This window comes from Harpia harpyja, chromosome 20 (assembly GCF_026419915.1).
Source record: "Harpia harpyja isolate bHarHar1 chromosome 20, bHarHar1 primary haplotype, whole genome shotgun sequence".
NCBI classification, from domain to species: Eukaryota; Metazoa; Chordata; class Aves; order Accipitriformes; family Accipitridae; genus Harpia; species Harpia harpyja.
In genome coordinates, this window is record NC_068959.1 from 591,326 (window position 1) to 608,364 (window position 17,039).

Below are 17,039 nucleotides of genomic sequence, written 5' to 3' on the forward strand. Positions count from 1 at the left end.
CAGTGCCACGGCTGCCATCTCTTGTGGCAGCTCATCCGTGCTTGTGGGACGTGTGACCATAAAATACCAAAGAGGAGGGTGTGATCAGAGCGTGTTGTGATGAATTCTAGTGATTTTTCCCATACCAAAATAGTTTCATGCTTAAAATACGTTCTGCGTTAACCAAAGTGTGCATGAGGCTGGGCTGGCTTTCCAGCACTCGCCTAAATTTCAGATTTAGGTTATTGCAATGCACTGCCAACAGACTGTATCCTTCTGCCAAGGCAGCTGAGGAAGAAATACAGTTATCAGGGGGCAGGCCCTTCGCCTGTGTTGGTTGTTGCTTTGTGAAGTATTACTAAAAATTCACAAACCCCTGTGAATGTTGAAACAGTCAGCAAGTAGATCAGGCTTACAGGCTCTCTTGGTTGTCCAGCTTTCAGCATTGCAGCCAACAACTGCTTTATTTTGCCTTACCCAGTTTTGCGTTATCCACCAGCCTGGTTTTGAGACCCCATCCATCCTTCTGATACTTGCGAAACTTCAACTGATCCTGGTACAGGTTGAGATTGCTGCTCTGCCAGACATGCAGTTTCCTTTTCTTCAGGGAATTAATCCTGTCTGACTGATTAGCCTTTGTGCTTTCCATTTTACAAGGATTGCCAAGCTGCATCTGGGTGTTCTCTTCTCTTCTGCTGCTAGATGACATTTGAGGACAAGCAGAATGATTTTTATAAAGTAAAAATCCCAGCGCCAAGTTTGCAATGCTGTAGAACTTACTGTGCTTGTGTTACAAGATGTGGGCAGCCCCAGTTGAATTTATACCGTGATTTCATTACTTTTTGATGTAGTCCATGTTCAAATTAAATGAAGGCAGTGGAGTAATTGCCGTTTAGGATATACAATTCAAAATGACCTAGATGTGTTGGTGTCTCATATTGGCATACATCCTTTCAAATAAAATCCACCTTTGGGGCCATACAAAATTTTCCATATTTAATGCTAATTTAACAGAAATAAATGCTAAATAGTCATTCTCACAAATGATATCTCATCCCAGGATACGTGGGGAAGCATCTGAGTGCTCAGTATAAATACATTATGTGACAAACTTGGCTTTTTTCTGCACTCAAACTGATCCCAGTTTCTCCTTTTGTTGCTTCTTCTGATCATGCAGCTGATGGATAAACAGTTTGCAGACTATTGGTTGTTTGATAGCTTTCCAGGTTTTTTTGTTTTTATTACAGTGGTGTGCGATTGTCATCTTTGCTCCATGGAATTGTTTTTTGCCTTTGGCTTGATGACTGAAATTTTTTAAGCAGGAGAGTGATGAATGAGAAACAGTTTTTGGAAGCCAGTTCTCACACACATACACGCCAGCAGCAGCCAGTCCGTGAAGCTGATGTAAAGAGCCCAGCCTGTGTACGTTACGTTTTGTGAACAGCACATAAAAAGGGGTGTGCACGGCTGAGGTGTGCAGCCAGCTGAAGATAAGCAGATGACCTTCAGTATAATTTTACAATATCTGTTCCACTCAGATGCATGTGCGAGTTCACATGTTCCCCTCCTATATGGTGACCAAACCTGATATAAAACATCTGGGGAGCTGTATCTCTGTATGAAATAGTGGAATTAACATGGTGATTGTCTTCATAACTGAAAATAAATCAACAGGGAAATCCAAGAAACAAAATATTGCCTTTATTTTTCCATTCTGCACTCACTAGATTTAGTTACTCAGCCTTAGACTTCCTATAATGGTTATCTCATGAACAATGTTCCAGTGTCATCTTGCATCTTCTTTATCCCTTGTATCACATTTCGCTGGAGCAGACTGTAAGCACTTTGGAGCAAGGAGCCAGTATTTATGTATTACACGGCGCCGTGTACATCGGCTGTGTGCTCTATATATAGGGCTCCAAGTCCCCAGGAGACCTTCTGCATTGGTGTCTCACGATGGTGTTTCAGACACCCAGCCAACACCCGTCAGGTTTTGGCTTTCCACTGTCCTGTGTGGTGGAGTTTGTAACTCCAGTTAAAAACCAAAACCAAAGGAACAAACAAAACCCCAACACTGACAGAAGACCTCATTTGCAGCACTGCTCGGAGTAGCTGTTTTCAAGCAAAAACTTACTCCTTAGCGTAGACTGTGCTCAACTGGTTCAGATGCACTGGTGCTGTAATGTGTGGCCTTAATCTTAAGAAATGGCAAATCCTATTTACTGTGTAAGTATTTAAGCTAATTATATCTCTGATGTGAGGAACATGTGACAAACAGTTCACACTGTATTCTTTAAAGGACACTGAAGTCTTGGACCCTCATTAAATATTCTGTGCCTCATTCCATTTTGGGGGTATTGTATGTGTTCTGCAGTGTATTTAGCAATAATATAATGTAGTAATAATATAGAGAAAAAGAGTATGTTATGGCTAGATCGTCCATAGTGTAAATGAAGAAATAATTAATAACAGTTTTTTCCTGGAAGCACCGTGTTTGCATTGCAGTTGCACAGTTATGGTATCTGTTGCATTATAGGAGTGATTTCGTAAACAGAAAGATGTTTTGGCTTTTCAAGAGCTGCATTTGAAATCAAACTCCTGTGCTGATGCCTTAAACGAGAACAATGTTGTTTCTCAGGTGAGACTGCTGTATGAAGCTCTAAACAGGCTTTGCAGTAGCTGCAGAGACGCTGGGAGATGAGAAGGCTTGTGCCCATGGAGGAGCAATCTGCAGCCGCGGAGGATTGGCCCGTTGGCAGCAGGACCCGATGCCATGGCAGGAACGTGGCGCGGGCCGGCGCAGCGGCGGTTGTGAGCTGCCTCCGGCTGCAGCAGCGCGGCCCAAGCCAGCCGAGCCGTCAGCGGGGATGCTCCACTGGCACTGGAGGGAAAAGCCCAGCTGGCTCTTCACGAGGCGTCGATGCGTCCCCCGAGGCTTCCCGGGCACAGTGTGGGGCTTTGTGCGGTGCTGGGCCCTCAGCCTCCCACACGAAAGGCTGCCCCGTCGCCTTGGTTTTCAGCGCTGTTCAGCGCTGGGGCAAGGATCCTGCGGTTAAAGTATGACCGCAGAGAGCGGGATGCCTGATTCCCACAGACACTTACTTGGCTTCGGGAGCATTTCTGCAGGCTTTCACAGACATAGGCGAGATCAGAGCCAGGCCCCTTACCTCCGTACTGGTTTTGGCCAAAGTCAAAACACTAGTAAGGGGAACATTTGTGTATGGCGAACTGGATGGGTGCTGGTACCCTGAGTGGCTCTGAGTACAGGGTGGCATCTGTCTGGATGGGTGATCAAACTGAAAAAGTCACTTTCTTAGTGGTGGGTTCGTCCCTGCCCTCACGAACCCTGGCTGGGGGAGCGAACGTGGGTGCGCGTGTGCTGCTGAGCAGTCGGGTTGCTGAGGCTGCGGGCCGCGCACCGGGCTTGGAGCAGGTCGCTGCATCTGAGGCACCCGCAAATCCAGCTGGAGCCCCGAAAAACCACGGCACCGGCGGTGGGGTTACTGCAGTGCTCTGCAGCGTCACCGCGCTCTCAGGAGAATGGCAGGGTGATGAACTGCAGAAAAATAAATCAACTTGCTGAGGAATAGCCAGTAGATAATCCACGTCTACTGCTTAAGAGACATAGAAATAAGACTCTTCTCTTTCTAATTTCAATGTAGTCCATTGTTATTTCTCCCTAATTTGTCACCTTTGTAATCCATAAGATAAATATGTATTTTCTTATATATATAAAGTCTTATATATATAAAAGCACCAGTAAACAGTATATCCAAAGTACGTGATGAGATAATACAAAGGAAATACCTGAAAACATGATTGAGAAAAGTTATTTCTTACCTTATATATATCTCTATATGTCTATATCTCTCACAGTGTGAACTTGCGGGAGGAGTTCCCACTGATTATTAGCCCTGATAATGCAATGGTTGTCAGTTATCACTGGTCTCAGAAGAGCAGAGAACAAATTGTGAAACCTTGATCATCTAGCACAAAAATGTTTCTTCTTCCAAATGGTTCTGATGCGATCAGAGGTGCCGAGACTTGATGGTTGCACTTGATGATGTGGAAGTGCCTGGCACTGTTTGGTGCATTGAGAGCTCTGTGCTCACACGACCTTTCCGTACCACATGTGCAGTGTGTGCACAGGCACACACAGGCACACTTACACGTGCAAAATCTGACACTACCTGAGCAAAATCTGTAGTTTTGCATGGAAAAACATGTCCCATTAGCTCAGTTGTAGCTATTGGGGTATGTAATGAACGGAGAGCAAAGTTTTGGCTCAGAAGAAAACGAGCGAGAAGCACTGGCAATGGGCTCAGTAGGGGAAGAGTAGAAATGAAGAAAGGCCTGCTAAAATGCCACAGAAGCACGTCAGTCTAATTGAAGATAGGAGAGAAAGCACTTGGAGAGCAGCTATTCCCAGAGCCGGGCTGGGTGTGTGGCAGTGCTTGTTCCTGGTGTGCTGTTAATCATGTACAGCTTGTACCAGTACCAGTAACAGTGCGTAGCAGGGGTGAAGGCCAAGTAGATCAATTTATCATAAGACCTTTGGGAGGCAGAAGTCTTCGCCTACTTTGCATTCGATGAACTGATTCTTCCCTTTTCTGCCCCGAGGTCCTGACCCTTGTTCTCTGTCATTCATGAAGGAGAAGGCTGCAGCTTGCCCTCTGCATGTGACCTGACTTCCCAATTTTCTTGATCTTGGTTTAATCCAGTAAATTACTGGTCTTCCTGGAGTCATGTTAATTAAGGTTCATGTCACTGGAACTCCATCCTGGATATGGGTTACAGCTTCCCCAGTTTTATTATGTGACTTATAGTTGAAAACGTGAGAAACAAACTGACAGTATAGTGAAATCACAGTCGACTCTTTTGGTGTGCTACAGGAGAAACACAAGGCTACGATTCCAGACCATGGGCTGGGGGATGTGCAGGGGGCTCAGCGAGCCTGTTAACTTGCGCTGGGATTCACAGATGTTCCCCGCAACAGCCCAGCCCTCCATCTGTGGGTCGAGAGGATGGGCCCATACAAGGTGTTCACCAGGAGGATGTTCATCCAGAGCATGTTCATCTGCACTCTGTGTCCCTTGATGGCTGGATGGGAATGGTCTTTGTTGGCCAGCACAAGCTGGCGCCCTCCCCGAGCCTTCCCCAGGCTCCCGGGGCTGTAAACAAGCAGCATTGGTCTCTCTGGGTGCTCAGCTATGCAGCGGGGATAATATTTATCCACCCGCTGTGAAGCGCTTGAGTGTCCGTGGTCCTCTGGAAAGAAAGGTCCCTGACTGGTGTCTGTGTCTCTGGTTCTGGATTGAACTACCAGCATGCTGGACGAGGCACTGCTTTCAGAAGGCGTCGGGAGTGTTGGGCAGCACAGGTCCCGGCATGCCCGGGACAAGCACGGGGTTCCAGGGTGTGTGTGGGAGTGGGGGTCGGAAGCACTGAGCGAGTGATAAAGTCCCCAAAGGCTGCTGAAGGAGGCTGTTTCTCTGGAGGCCATGCAGCATACTCGGCTGCAGGGTGACTGGTGTAATTGTCCAGTTACTGTTGGCGATATATTTCCAGCAAAAGGCCTTAATCCCTGATTCACTTCTGTTTTCCCACTGGTGCCTGAGACAAGGACTCGCCCTGCCAGGTTATGTTCCCCTTGCGTTGCTGGAAACAGTGTGTGTTTTGGTGCAGGGGGTACACGCTGCCTGAGCCCTCCAGCTGGGCGTGCGTGGCACGTGCAAGGGCTGAGGGTCAGTGATGCCCATGGGTTTGGGGCTGTGTCTGAAGGCAGGACCACACGCAGTCAGTTCTTCCCAACGCGCTGCTGGGCAATGGATGCTGCCAATCCCACGCTGAATGCCCCAGGCAGTCCCACATTTGCACCTCTGGAGGGAAGCCTGGCTTGCAGCTCAGCTCTGTCTTAGAGGAGGGAGCCACCAGCACCCAGACCCCTGGTTTCAGCAGGAGGCAGACACCTGAATGTCTGCTGGGGTCGCTTAGAGGTGCTGCTCCCGGCGGCAGCGGCCAGGGCTTCCCACCAGCCGTGGCCGTCCCAGGGACACCTTGCCTATGGTGTTGGATGTGTTCAGCACTGGGGATCACAAGAAGCTCTGGGTTCTTATAATGTGGCTCTTCCAGTGTGTGTAGCATGGGGGTCTCTGCTCTGGGACAGCCCCTTTCCCTTTGGGGTCATCCCTTAAATATGGGCCAGCCAGCCCCCAACCCGATTGGCTGACACCAATTACATGTGGGATAAGAGGAGTATAATTACCCCATTTTTGCTGCTTAATTAGCTTCTCAGATTTGAAGTGCTCTGTCTACTGGAATCTGCGAGCCAAAGGACTGGGAGCACATTTATAAATGCATTGGGAACTGTACATGATGAGAGAAATTGTACAAGAGCTTTTAAGTGCTCTCCCTCTAAGAATATTAATTTTATGACATGACCTTCACCCAGATCAAAAATTAGGTGCTGACTTTGGTGTGAGCTGCACAGTGCTGTCATGCTGGCACTGGTTTCCCTTCCTGTGCAGAGATGGGCTTTCAGTTAAGGCATGCTCTCTGACACTGAAGTTACGCAAACCTGGTTAGTGCAGATAGTGGTGGGCACCGATTGTTTTGTGTCCTTAGTTTGATAAGTCTACAGGCACTCCGTGGGAGAAAACTTCTTTCCCACATAAGAAAACAACAATGTGGAGTCAGCTGTGTTTTCAGAGTGACAGTGGCCTTTCAAAAGCCAATACTGGTCCAAGGGATTGCATCACTTTATGAAGTAATGATTGGCATGAATGTCATGAATTCCAATTAATTTACATATGCATTAAAGTGCCCCATCAAGAAAGATGGTATTTCAAACATATGCAATTAAATATTTATCCTCGTTGCTATCTCCTCTAGGCACAGTTAGTGCCTCTTCCCAGCACCCCTGCTCCCACCACGTGCCGGGTTTCTCGGGGAGCATCTGCAATGCGCCAAAGCAGCATTGGCTCCAGTGCTCACCAAGAACAGTGCGGAGAAACAGCCCACCTCGCTGTGCCCTCTGATGTGTCCATTTCCATAAAACACAGATCACAGCATGCGGGGAGGTTGCTCAGCAGCTCAGTCTCCAGAGAGCCATCTTCCTCCATGTGGCAACAGCAGTCGAAGATGCTGCAGGGTGGGAGCTCGTGCTGCTCCCGGGGAGCATTTCCCCATCCCGCCCCAGAGAAGGAGGGTGTTCCACCCGCGTGAAGGGGCAGAGCAAGGCAGCAGCATCGGCCCGCGGCCTCAGGCGGCTGTGCTGCCCACACGTCCTGCAGCTGGGGCAGAGTGGAGGGGATGCGGGGATGCCCACTGCCAGCTCTGTCCCCTGAATTGGGGCAGTGGAGCTGTGTGCACGTGCTGTCACCAGAGCTTCTCCACGCAGGCTGACCTCCCGGCATCGTCCAGCAAGCCAGCGCCTCAGTGACCACACTGCGCTAACGATCAGTTAATCAATAGAAATCATTCTTACAAGTTTAAGAGAAATTTTGTTATCTAATAATATATTTAACAGTTAAAAAAATGATGCTAGGGTTCTAACTCAGACCAGTAATTCGGAAAATAGATTTAGTGCTCATGGATGTGAAAGTAAAATAAATGAGGTGAAGGAAGTTTTGTGCTGAGCATAAAATCGGAGGTTTGATTCAATTATTCTTAACACACTGCCTAGGTCCCACAGAAACCTATGCACGGGAGCTCTTAAACCTATTCTAATTGAAGCAAAAATCAGTGGAGTGGAAAGTGTCCTGGCTCTTCAAGAGATGTCAAAGTATATAACATGGTAGACACCTGGGGGTTTGGAAAACAGTGACGGCTACAAGCTGACCTTTGGTGAATTTAATCTGCAAATGGATTCCTGCTTAGGACAGCTAATGCTTTTAGTTATTGTAAAGGCTTGTTCTTGGATTTTAAAAAGCTGAGAATAAATGGATTTCATGATGCAGCTCCTATGCACGTTGCATAACAAATGGGTGGCTTGTGGATGTATTTAAATGATACGGTGTATTGAAAAACTTTGCAGGACTTATGAATATATAATTATAATTCATGCACAATGGGGAGAATGATTTTTCCAGTTAATAAAGGAGAAAGGACTTGGCACTTGTTAAAATGGAAATACACTGAAGACAGACCCTGCTGAAAAGAAAGGGAAAGAGGTTGCTGACTTGTATTTATGTTTCTTAAATAATATTCATGAGCATTGCAGGGGCTTGTTATTCAGCAGGGCATTGCCTTTTGACTGAGGCAATCAGATCTGAAGGGAGGATGCGATACAGTAATGTTTACTTGTTAAAAACCTGTGTTTATTTTTCTTTTCTGGAGTTGGGATTGTTTAAGCTAGATCACGCCCATGTCTTACACGGCATACACAAGCGCACACCTGCAGGCAAACGCACATCATAGGTAGAGGTAATCTGATTCCTGGGTGTAGCGTATTGGTTTGGTTTTAACCTTTCTTTTCCTTCGCTCTTTTCCTATGGGAGGTCCGTACCCTTCCCTGTGGAGAGAGCAGGCTACAAGCAGGGAGGCGTCAGTTGCCTTGCCCAGAGGCAGGAGCAGGTCTGAGTCCTGCCATGCCGTGCTCGGTCCCGTCCCTTGCGCTGTAGCGTGTACAAGGAGCTACCAGCCACACAGAAGTTACTTTTAAAGCACGATGTTACTGCTGTGACTCTTCTTGACCTGCAAGAGAGCTTTGGTAAACACATCTCTGCACTTTGCCATGAAACCATGGCCAGGTCCTGTGCCTTGTCACAGTGAGTGAATTCAGACTAACTTGTGGATCTTGCCCACTGCAACTGAGAGGAGCATCAGCCACAAATATAATGTGTTTGCTTAACTTAAACGTGTGCCTGGTGATTATAGCAAGGAACTCACACTCCAGAATAATTCAGTGAAGGCTCTGGGCATAGAGACTTCAGGCTCATGCCTGTCTGATGAATGCTTCTGGCTTGTCACAACAGTAATCCCCGTATTAATGAATGGCCTGTGATGTGGTTGACTGACAAATCCTTGAAGTTATATATGCGTATGAGTAAGTGCCAGAGTTCTCCAAGGTGCAGTTTTACAATGCCTTATATCAACCTCCACATGACAGCATGTCAGAAAGTGTCCTGGAGAGGCAGGCAGCTGAGAGCCTGGGAATTCACCTTTCCTCACAAGGTCACGGCACGGAGCAGAAAGAGCTTTCCTTCTCTCTTGCCCCTTGCCTGAGAGGATCCACACGCTCCTCCAAATGGTGTGCGGCAGTGCTGTGGTGCTGTGGTGGCAAGGAGCGCCCTGTCCACAAGATGTGTATACTGGACATACTGGAGTCCTTGAGCCTTCTTGCTCAGACATGCTATCTCCTGCGCTTCCCCTGGAATAAGCAGCTCCCGAGGAGGCAGTGTGATCTCAGCAGAATAATAACATAGGCTGTAAAATCTTGCACCTTCCCAATGAGATTTTAATTATGATACTACAGTTAGGAGAGGAAATGGAGCTGCAGTGCACCACTGTATTTACAATGTTATCCAGCATCTTTGTCCGTTCCCTCTGCATCCCGGGTATTTCCCCTCCAGTCCCAGTAGCAGTAACATTCCTCACTGGTGTGGCACCGGGCTGTCAAGACAGCTGAGGTGGGCACCGAGCTCCGCGGTTCCTGTGGCTGATGCCAGCCCTGCAATGTGGGGGGCTCGAGGGACATGAGGCTGACGGTGCTGGCGGGTGGGTACACAGCGCAGAGGTGCTGCAGGGCCTGTGCCCCTGCATGCCCGGCTCCCCTGCTGCACCCAGCCAGTGCCCAGCACCAGTGACAATCCTGGACAGAGCGAGGGCTCTGCTGCTCCCGAGGGTGCTGGTGAGGTGGGTCTGGGCTGCGGGGCAGGGGTGCACCCTGGGGTGCAGGCCCGGGTCGGACCCCAGGCTGTGTCCGTGCACCCATTTCCCTTCAGCAGCCATCTGGGCAGAGGAGAGTGGGGACAGAGGGGGCACTGCAGGTCGGTTGTGGCACTGGTGTGAGAGCATGGAGTCGTGCCTGTACCCCCCCTGCTGCTGGCCAGGGCGCACATCGCTGCCTGGCTGGGGACGTCTTGTGTCCTGACACTGTGGTTGGGTTTTACCTCCAACTTCAGGTGCAAGGGCTAACAGAAGCGGAGTCGGGGGAGCCTGCCCCCTGTGAGTTTCTTCCCTGTGTCTGCCTGTGGCTCACTCAGTGCCAAGGATTATTTTTTTCCTGGACCGTATCAAGACACAAAACCCTCCCAAGGAGCAGTTGTTTCCCTTTGGCATGCACCAGATGACACGACCAGAATATGGCCTGTCCTTTCCGAGGTGTGCTCTGAAAAGGAGAGCCCTCCCTTCCCCCATTAGCTCCTGTGCTCCTGCACTTCCCTGGATGTCACCGATCCCCTTGCCTGCACTGACCTTCACAGTCATAACCACCGAGCATCCCAATCCCCTTCCACAGCTGAGATGGGCCGAGCCAGGGCGAGGCACCCATGGGCGCACGCCTCCTTATTGCTGCAGGCATGGCTACCCCCGCGGCCCTTGCTGCATCCCCGTCCCGGGACACCCGGCGTTTACACGCTGTGGCTCTTTCTGCCAAAAAAGGGCCTGGTGTCAGTCCCCGGCTCCGTGCTTGTGTTTGGGGCGGGCGGGTCAGGGAGCAGCACTCCTTCGGGCAGGAGCTTCGTCAGGGGCAGGGGGGTCCCCCGGAGGCAGGAGCATCCCCCGGGCAGGAGCGTCTCCAAGCAGGAACGTCCCCCGCGGTCAGGTGCGTCCCGGGGCAGGGGCAGGGGCAAGCGGCAGCGCCGCGCTCCGCCCGCCCGGGACGCGCCGTGCCCGACGGGGCGGGCGGAGCGCGGCGGCGGCGCCGAGCCGTGCCGAGCCGTGCCGTGCCGTATGGGAGGAGCCAGCGGGCTCCGCCGCCCCTGCGCCCCCCCCCACCGCCGCCGCATTTCGCGGCCGGCCGCCGCGGAGCAGGGCGCGGGGGGGGGATGATGGATCCGCGGCTGCGGCTGCTGACGCCCCGCGCCCGCCAGCCCGCCGTCAATGGAGGAGGACGTTGAGACCCGCAAGATCAGCAGCAGTTTCCTGCGAGACCACAGCTATGCCACGGAAGGTGAGCGAGTGCCGCGGGGGCGGTGGCAGCAGCCCCTGCCCGCCCGCAGCAGGTGGGGGCCGCCCCGCGCCAGCCTGCGGCCGCCGGCCCCCCGCCCGCATCGCCCCGCATCTTCCCCCGCGGCCCCGGCCGCGCCGGCGGGGCCGCCGCTGGAGCCGGGGCCGGGCACCGCTCCCCGCCGGCCGGGCCCGGCCGGGCCGGGCCGGGCCGGGCCGGGCAAGCCCCGCGGCGGCGGGCGCCGGGGAGGGTCGCGGAGGGTCCGTGCCGGCTGCGCCGTTGCGGCTGACCCGCTCCGGTGACTCAGCAGCGCCGGACCCGCTGGATTCCCACCGCCCTCCCGCCGGGGTGGGCTCCCCCGAACCGGGCTTGCGGGGGTCCGGCCCCCCGCACGCCGGAGTCGCGGCGCTCAGCCGGGCTGGCCCCTCGGTGGGCGCGGGGGCAGTCGGGGATCCGAGAGCCGCCCGCCCGCGGCAGCGCCCTGGGTGCAGCCCGGCCGCCCCCCCCCAATCCCCCCCAAACCCGGGGCGCCCGGGGAGCCGAAGCGGGCCGGGGCCGAAGCCCCCCCCCAGCCCCGCCTGGCTCCGCGCCTTCGCCCCTCGCCGGGCTCCTCCGACGCCGGGGGCGGCCGGCGGGCGCGGGGAGAGCCCAGGCCCGTCCACAGCCCCTTCCCCGCCGGAGCGGAGCCCGCGGGGCCGCGGCCGCTGCCCTGCCAGGGCCGGGCGCTGCTGGTGGCTGCTGGGCGCATGGGGAGCCGGGGGGCTGCGGGCGGCCGCGACTTCGAGATGTGCTTCATCAGCTTATGGCTGCATTAGTGGCTTCCACAGGCAGCCTGTGACTGTAGCTGTGTTTGTGAGGTTGGGAAATAACGGCAAGTGCTAGTGCAATTCTTGTTACAGAAATTAAATAGTTGTCTCAGGGCTGGTTTTTCTACAAGCCTCTGCAGGAAGAAATACGTACTCTGACTCGCGTGTTGCAGAGGCGAGGAGATGCCAGAACTGTTAGACGTGGATAATGTCATAGCCCCGGCTAAGCTTACGGGTGCATTTGAAGCCGATTTCCCGTAATGGCTCGGGGAGTGGAGGAGATGGTGTGGCCATGTTCAGTTCGGGCATCGGAAAGTGAGCTGCAGACTGCACATGACGCTGCAGCCTGCCACAAAGAGGCAGGCTCCACCAGCGGAGGTGGTGAAGGAGGGACAGGGACAGAGCAGCGGCTGCCTCTCCTGTCCTTCCTGACAGCCGAAGAGCTGTTGACTTCACATCAGCTCCATCACAACCTCCTTCTGCTCCTTCACTTCAGGAGGAAAATGCAGCTGCTGAAAAGCAAAACCAAATGGCCCCCATACCTCCCGGTAGCACTGACTCCTTACAGGAAACTTCAAAAAACAGTCTCCACGCCAGAGAGCCTCAACAAGCTTATTAATAGCTTAATTAGTAGCCAAAGAGGCTTTCCCTTACTGTTTCATTCTCCTAAGGCTCTAGAGGAAGCCAACGTAGGACCAGACTTTGGGAATTTTATGACTGCAGCACATGGCTAAAGGAGGGTTTTTCTAGTGGGAAAATCTTCAGCTTCGTGTAGTAATGGAAAGCTTTGGATACCTGATGAACCACAGAAAATGATCATATCCAAGTTTGTGTTGCTTGTGTGTAGCTGCAACATGAGTGCTCAGCGTTGACAAGCCCCAGAGGCAGGGGAGGTGATGCGCCGGGGCATCCCTGGCCCTGCTGCTCGGGGCTGGGCGGCAGGCGGAGGCCGCGCTGGCCTCCTCACGGCCAGTTTGCCAGCACAGGGGTGGAGGGACGTTTCTGCTGGGAGGGATGGCATGAGCCGGTGCTTCCAAGGGGGTGGTGCGGCCACGATGGGGCTGAGCTCCCGTACTTCCCAGTCGCCTGGCTCGCATCACCTTGTGCTGTGGTCCGTGGAAGGATGAATTTGCCGTTGCTGCATTATAAAAGGCAGCTGCAGCAGCCAGCAAATAGAAAATGGGACTGTAGCTGCCCTGTTGTGACCTGCTGAGAACCCGGTTTTCCTGGTCGGGAAGGATGGAGGGTTGAGGTGAGTCTGCAGTGATTTCAGCCCCTGACACCGGGAGGTCTGGGGATTTTCCAACCCAAGGTTTCAGTGATAAGATCCAGTCCATCTAGTAAGCCTTGGTGAATTTCCCCAAGCTGTATGCTGGTGTTTTCAGAAGAAGAGCCTTCTGCGTCGTACTAGAAAACTATAGCAAACCTTGCCATAGAAATGAAATAGCCAGAAGTCTTTGTGCAGTAGGTAGCTGACTAAGCCAGGGTGATCCCCGCTGCTGTGGCGGGGCTGGAGGAGGTACGTGAGAGTGTTTAATGGCTGCGTATCAGCTGGGAGTTTCTCTTCACCTCGTGCTGTTTAGGACTTCTGATTCTCCATGCAGTTGTTCTGCTAGAGGAGGGCTGAAAGCACTTTGAAATGGTAGGTCTTGCTAGTGTGGAAAAAAATAAAGGAAGGTAATTCACTTTTTTTTTTTTTTTACATGTGAAAGCAGCATATGCCTAAAATGATGTCGCTGGTAACCTGTCTTCTGTTTAAAAAAAATAATCTTTCCAAATCCTGTTCAGAAGGTGAAGACTTGCTTTGGAAATGAAGGTGTCTGGGGTGTGTCAACTGGGGGAACAAATGGGGTTATGTAATTTGGTTTAGTGAAGTGTTGTTGTCACTTAAATAGGTCTGGTATTTTTATGCAAATGTGGGGTGAGGATGGTATTTCAAAAGCACACACTTGAGTGCCTTGTTCTTGTGTGGTGCTCAGAAGTACTGCTAATGAAGGAACTGCAGCTATTGTGCTAATTCGACTTTAGTTGCCAGGGAATATTAAGTTGCTGAGATGCAGTGCACATTCCCGGGGGTGGTGTCTCACAAGGAGCCGGGTGAGCTGGTTCCAGGGCGATGCCAGCAAGGTTGTGTGCTGGCTCAGACCTCACAGCACTGCTCCAGAACGGCAGGTCTCACGTGAAAAATGTTCAGAAAATACGCTTGGTTTGTTCTGCTGCATAAATACATCTTCATTCGCAATTCTGCTGAGCGCCCAGCCAAAAGTAGGACAAATTGAGACTATTTGAATACAAACAAGCCGTTTGAGTAGCTTCCACTTTTAGACGTGCTTGCTAGAGATGTTGAAGGGCCCTTCACGCCCCCCCAAAGCTGGCCCGTTTCCAGTAGCTTGACCCAAAACGCCCATCTCCTGAAGTCTTCAAGCTGTGGGTGTCACCTTTTTTGTGTAGCATCGCCGTCCACATGGCAAGTCTCTGAGTCCTCTTGGTGGCTTATAGTTGGGTAAACACCTCCAAACAAAGGAGGAATGGCATGAATGCCCCTTTCTACGCTCCCTGCCTTGATGAGAGTGACAGTCATGACCGAGCCCGTGTGCTCAGTGGGTTCGGGTAGGACAGGAGCGGTGGCCATCATGGCTCAGCCCAACAGGACAACGCCTAATGAACGAGGGTGTTTCATGTCCGTAGACACACGCCCTGTTGCAGGGCAGGGTCTTTGATGGAGGAGGGATGCTGAGCACTGTGTTAGCCTGGGGGAGGTGGGTCCCTGCTGGGGTGGGTGGGTATGGCGGCAGGGCTGGCTTGGGGACGGGGCCAGGCTGGCACTGCCTGTCCACCACCTGCAAGCGTGGCCGGGAGCGTGGCCGCTGTGCGTGTCTCCCCTCGGGCGCCTGGCTGATGGGGACGGGATTCTCCTCTCCAGCTCAGTCCCTACCCACTTCTGATGCTGCAGGATGTCCTGGGCTCCATGTGGAGAGCCTGCAGGGCCTGGCCCCGCAATAGCCATGGTTGGGTGACCCTTTTGCATGGAGACATATCCCTTCCTGCTGGTATCTCATGGGGCGTGATGGGTGCCCTGTGCCCCAGGCACCACGGACCTGCTCTGGGGAGGGCTGCTCCCGCCCTGCGGCAGGCACCAGAAGGAGTCTCTGGGTGGGGTGTGCATTTTGGGGTGTGCATTTCGGCTGTAAAGGTAGTGCAAATGGCCCGAGGCCCACCGATGGGTGTAGGTGATACAGGCGTGGGTGCTTCCCTGGCACCTGCGGTTCCCAGCAACGCACTTGGAGGAGGAGGAGCGGTCGTCTTGCCTCGGGGCTGCTTGAGGGAGGTGGCCTGTGGCCAGGTGGTTGTGCTGTTGGAGGAGGACCCTTGGGAGGACCCTCATCCCACGGCCATGGTGTGGGCCTGCTGTAGGGCCAGCTGTGTCCTGGGGCCATCCTGGCACCCCCAGAGGGATGTTCCTGTCTCCTGACGGCTCTGCCAAGGGAGCGTCTCCCCTGCGGGCACGGGGTCGACCCTGCTGGGTCTGCGTGGTCTCAGGGATGTGCCGGCTGCTGCTGGGCAGGAAGGCCATGACACCCTGCAGCCGCTCCCCGGCCACCGCTCAGCTGCTCCCCACACTCCTTTTCCCGGGGCGCTGGCTGATGCCCCAGAGTCTTTAATCTCCTTGAGGAGTGTTTCCCAACTCGAATAGATTTTACCGTTGAGAAATCTTTCATTAAGCCTTCATTTCCTTTTCCTAGTTTAATCTTGTTACTTCCAGCTCTAACCCCCTTGCCTCTCTCTGTCATTCCCATCCCTCCTTTATCCCTGCCCCGCTGTCGTGCTGCAGGAAGGAGCCCTGATGCCGGTCCCCCTCCACTTTGATGCCGGGGACGTGGCCTCATGAGTCCCCCCACCGGCATCTCGACAGGGCCTTTGGGTACCCCGGAGCCCTTGGATGTGTAAACAGCCTCCACGTACGGCAGAGGACAAGTTCAGGCTCTTTTGTTCTGTTTTGGGGAGAGGGAAGCAATCTATGCGATTAAAACCTAACCAGTTGGTCACCGATTTCCTCAGGTAGCTGGGTGTGTGTCTGTTCCCCAGGGGTTTTCCCATCCCTCCCTCCCTCTGCCTGCCTGGGCTGTGGGGGTCCGGGCTGGGCTGTGCAGCCCCACAGCTCTTGCAGGCGTTCTGTGGGAGCACATTCCTGCCTCGTCCTTACGTGGGCAGAGTTTCAGAAAAAGCTTGGGGCCCTACCTGGTCTACAGCCTAGGCTGTGCTGCGCTGGGTGCCTAAAAGCTTTTTCATTTTCTGGGTCAGTTTGCTAAGAGGTCTTTGTGGCAGCTACAGCGACTTTTTAAAAAATCTATGTGTAGTCCCCAGAAAAGCATGAAGTGAGGTGTTTTTCCACCAGTGCTGGGTTCAAGGCGAGAGCTGTTGAGTATTTTTGTTGTCCCAAATGCTGTGAGTTGCTGTTTGGAGATCGTCTGGATTGGGATTTAATTAATCCGGGAACCTCCTTGAAGTTGTTGTTTTATCACATAAGTACTTTGATTACGAAACACAATCCCATCCTTTATGCTTTTTATTTATATACATGTACTGTGTTTAGACCTCCCTTCCTCTCCCTGAGCCTGTGCTCTAGCTGGGTCAGAAGGACCCACGGACATGTCTCCTTCTGTCTAATCTGGGGATCAATGCAAGCAGAGCAGTATAACTCAGCTGTTTGTAGTGCACTGCGTCAAAGCCGACTTGGGGATGCTTTAATCCACAGATTAATGACAGAATAGATGTGCCTGGGGACTCTGTAATCTAGGGATTACGGAGAGGACTGGGAGCAGGTAATGATGTGGCTTCAACCCACCCCAGATGGGCCTTGAGAGTGCCCAGTCACTGGTGACAGCATCTGCGGGGCTCGCACCCATCTGCAGGGGACGGGGCTCAGCGTCTCCCCCTCCCCATCTCTGTGCAAGGACTAGGTCAGGAGCTGCTCCCTCTGCAATGCTGGGGAAAGACGGGTTGCTCCCAGCAGGCACTGACAGCAATGTGGAGTGGTCTGGCCTTAAAACCCAGCGTCGCCCAAGTCTCTGTTGCTGTAGGGGTCTGTCTGCTCTGGGGACCAGCTGCATTCGAAACCCAACACGGGTCTTTCCCTCAAGCCT

General features: G+C 52.8%; 1 protein-coding gene across 4 annotated transcripts in view; it reads left to right on the forward strand.

The window, feature by feature from the left end:
- PPP2R2B (protein phosphatase 2 regulatory subunit Bbeta) overlaps nucleotides 1–17,039 on the forward strand; it is a 120,437-nt gene that overhangs the window by 34,937 nt on the left and 68,461 nt on the right. Inside the window, exon 1 of one of the 4 annotated variants that reach the window (XM_052816390.1) lies at nucleotides 10,905–11,092. The exons of the other annotated variants lie outside the window; for them this stretch is intronic. Within the exon in view, the coding sequence (XP_052672350.1) occupies nucleotides 11,023–11,092 (70 nt within the window). The 5' untranslated portion in view covers nucleotides 10,905–11,022. Of the gene's footprint in view, nucleotides 1–10,904; nucleotides 11,093–17,039 lie in introns of those variants that run through there. 4 annotated transcript variants of the gene reach the window in all.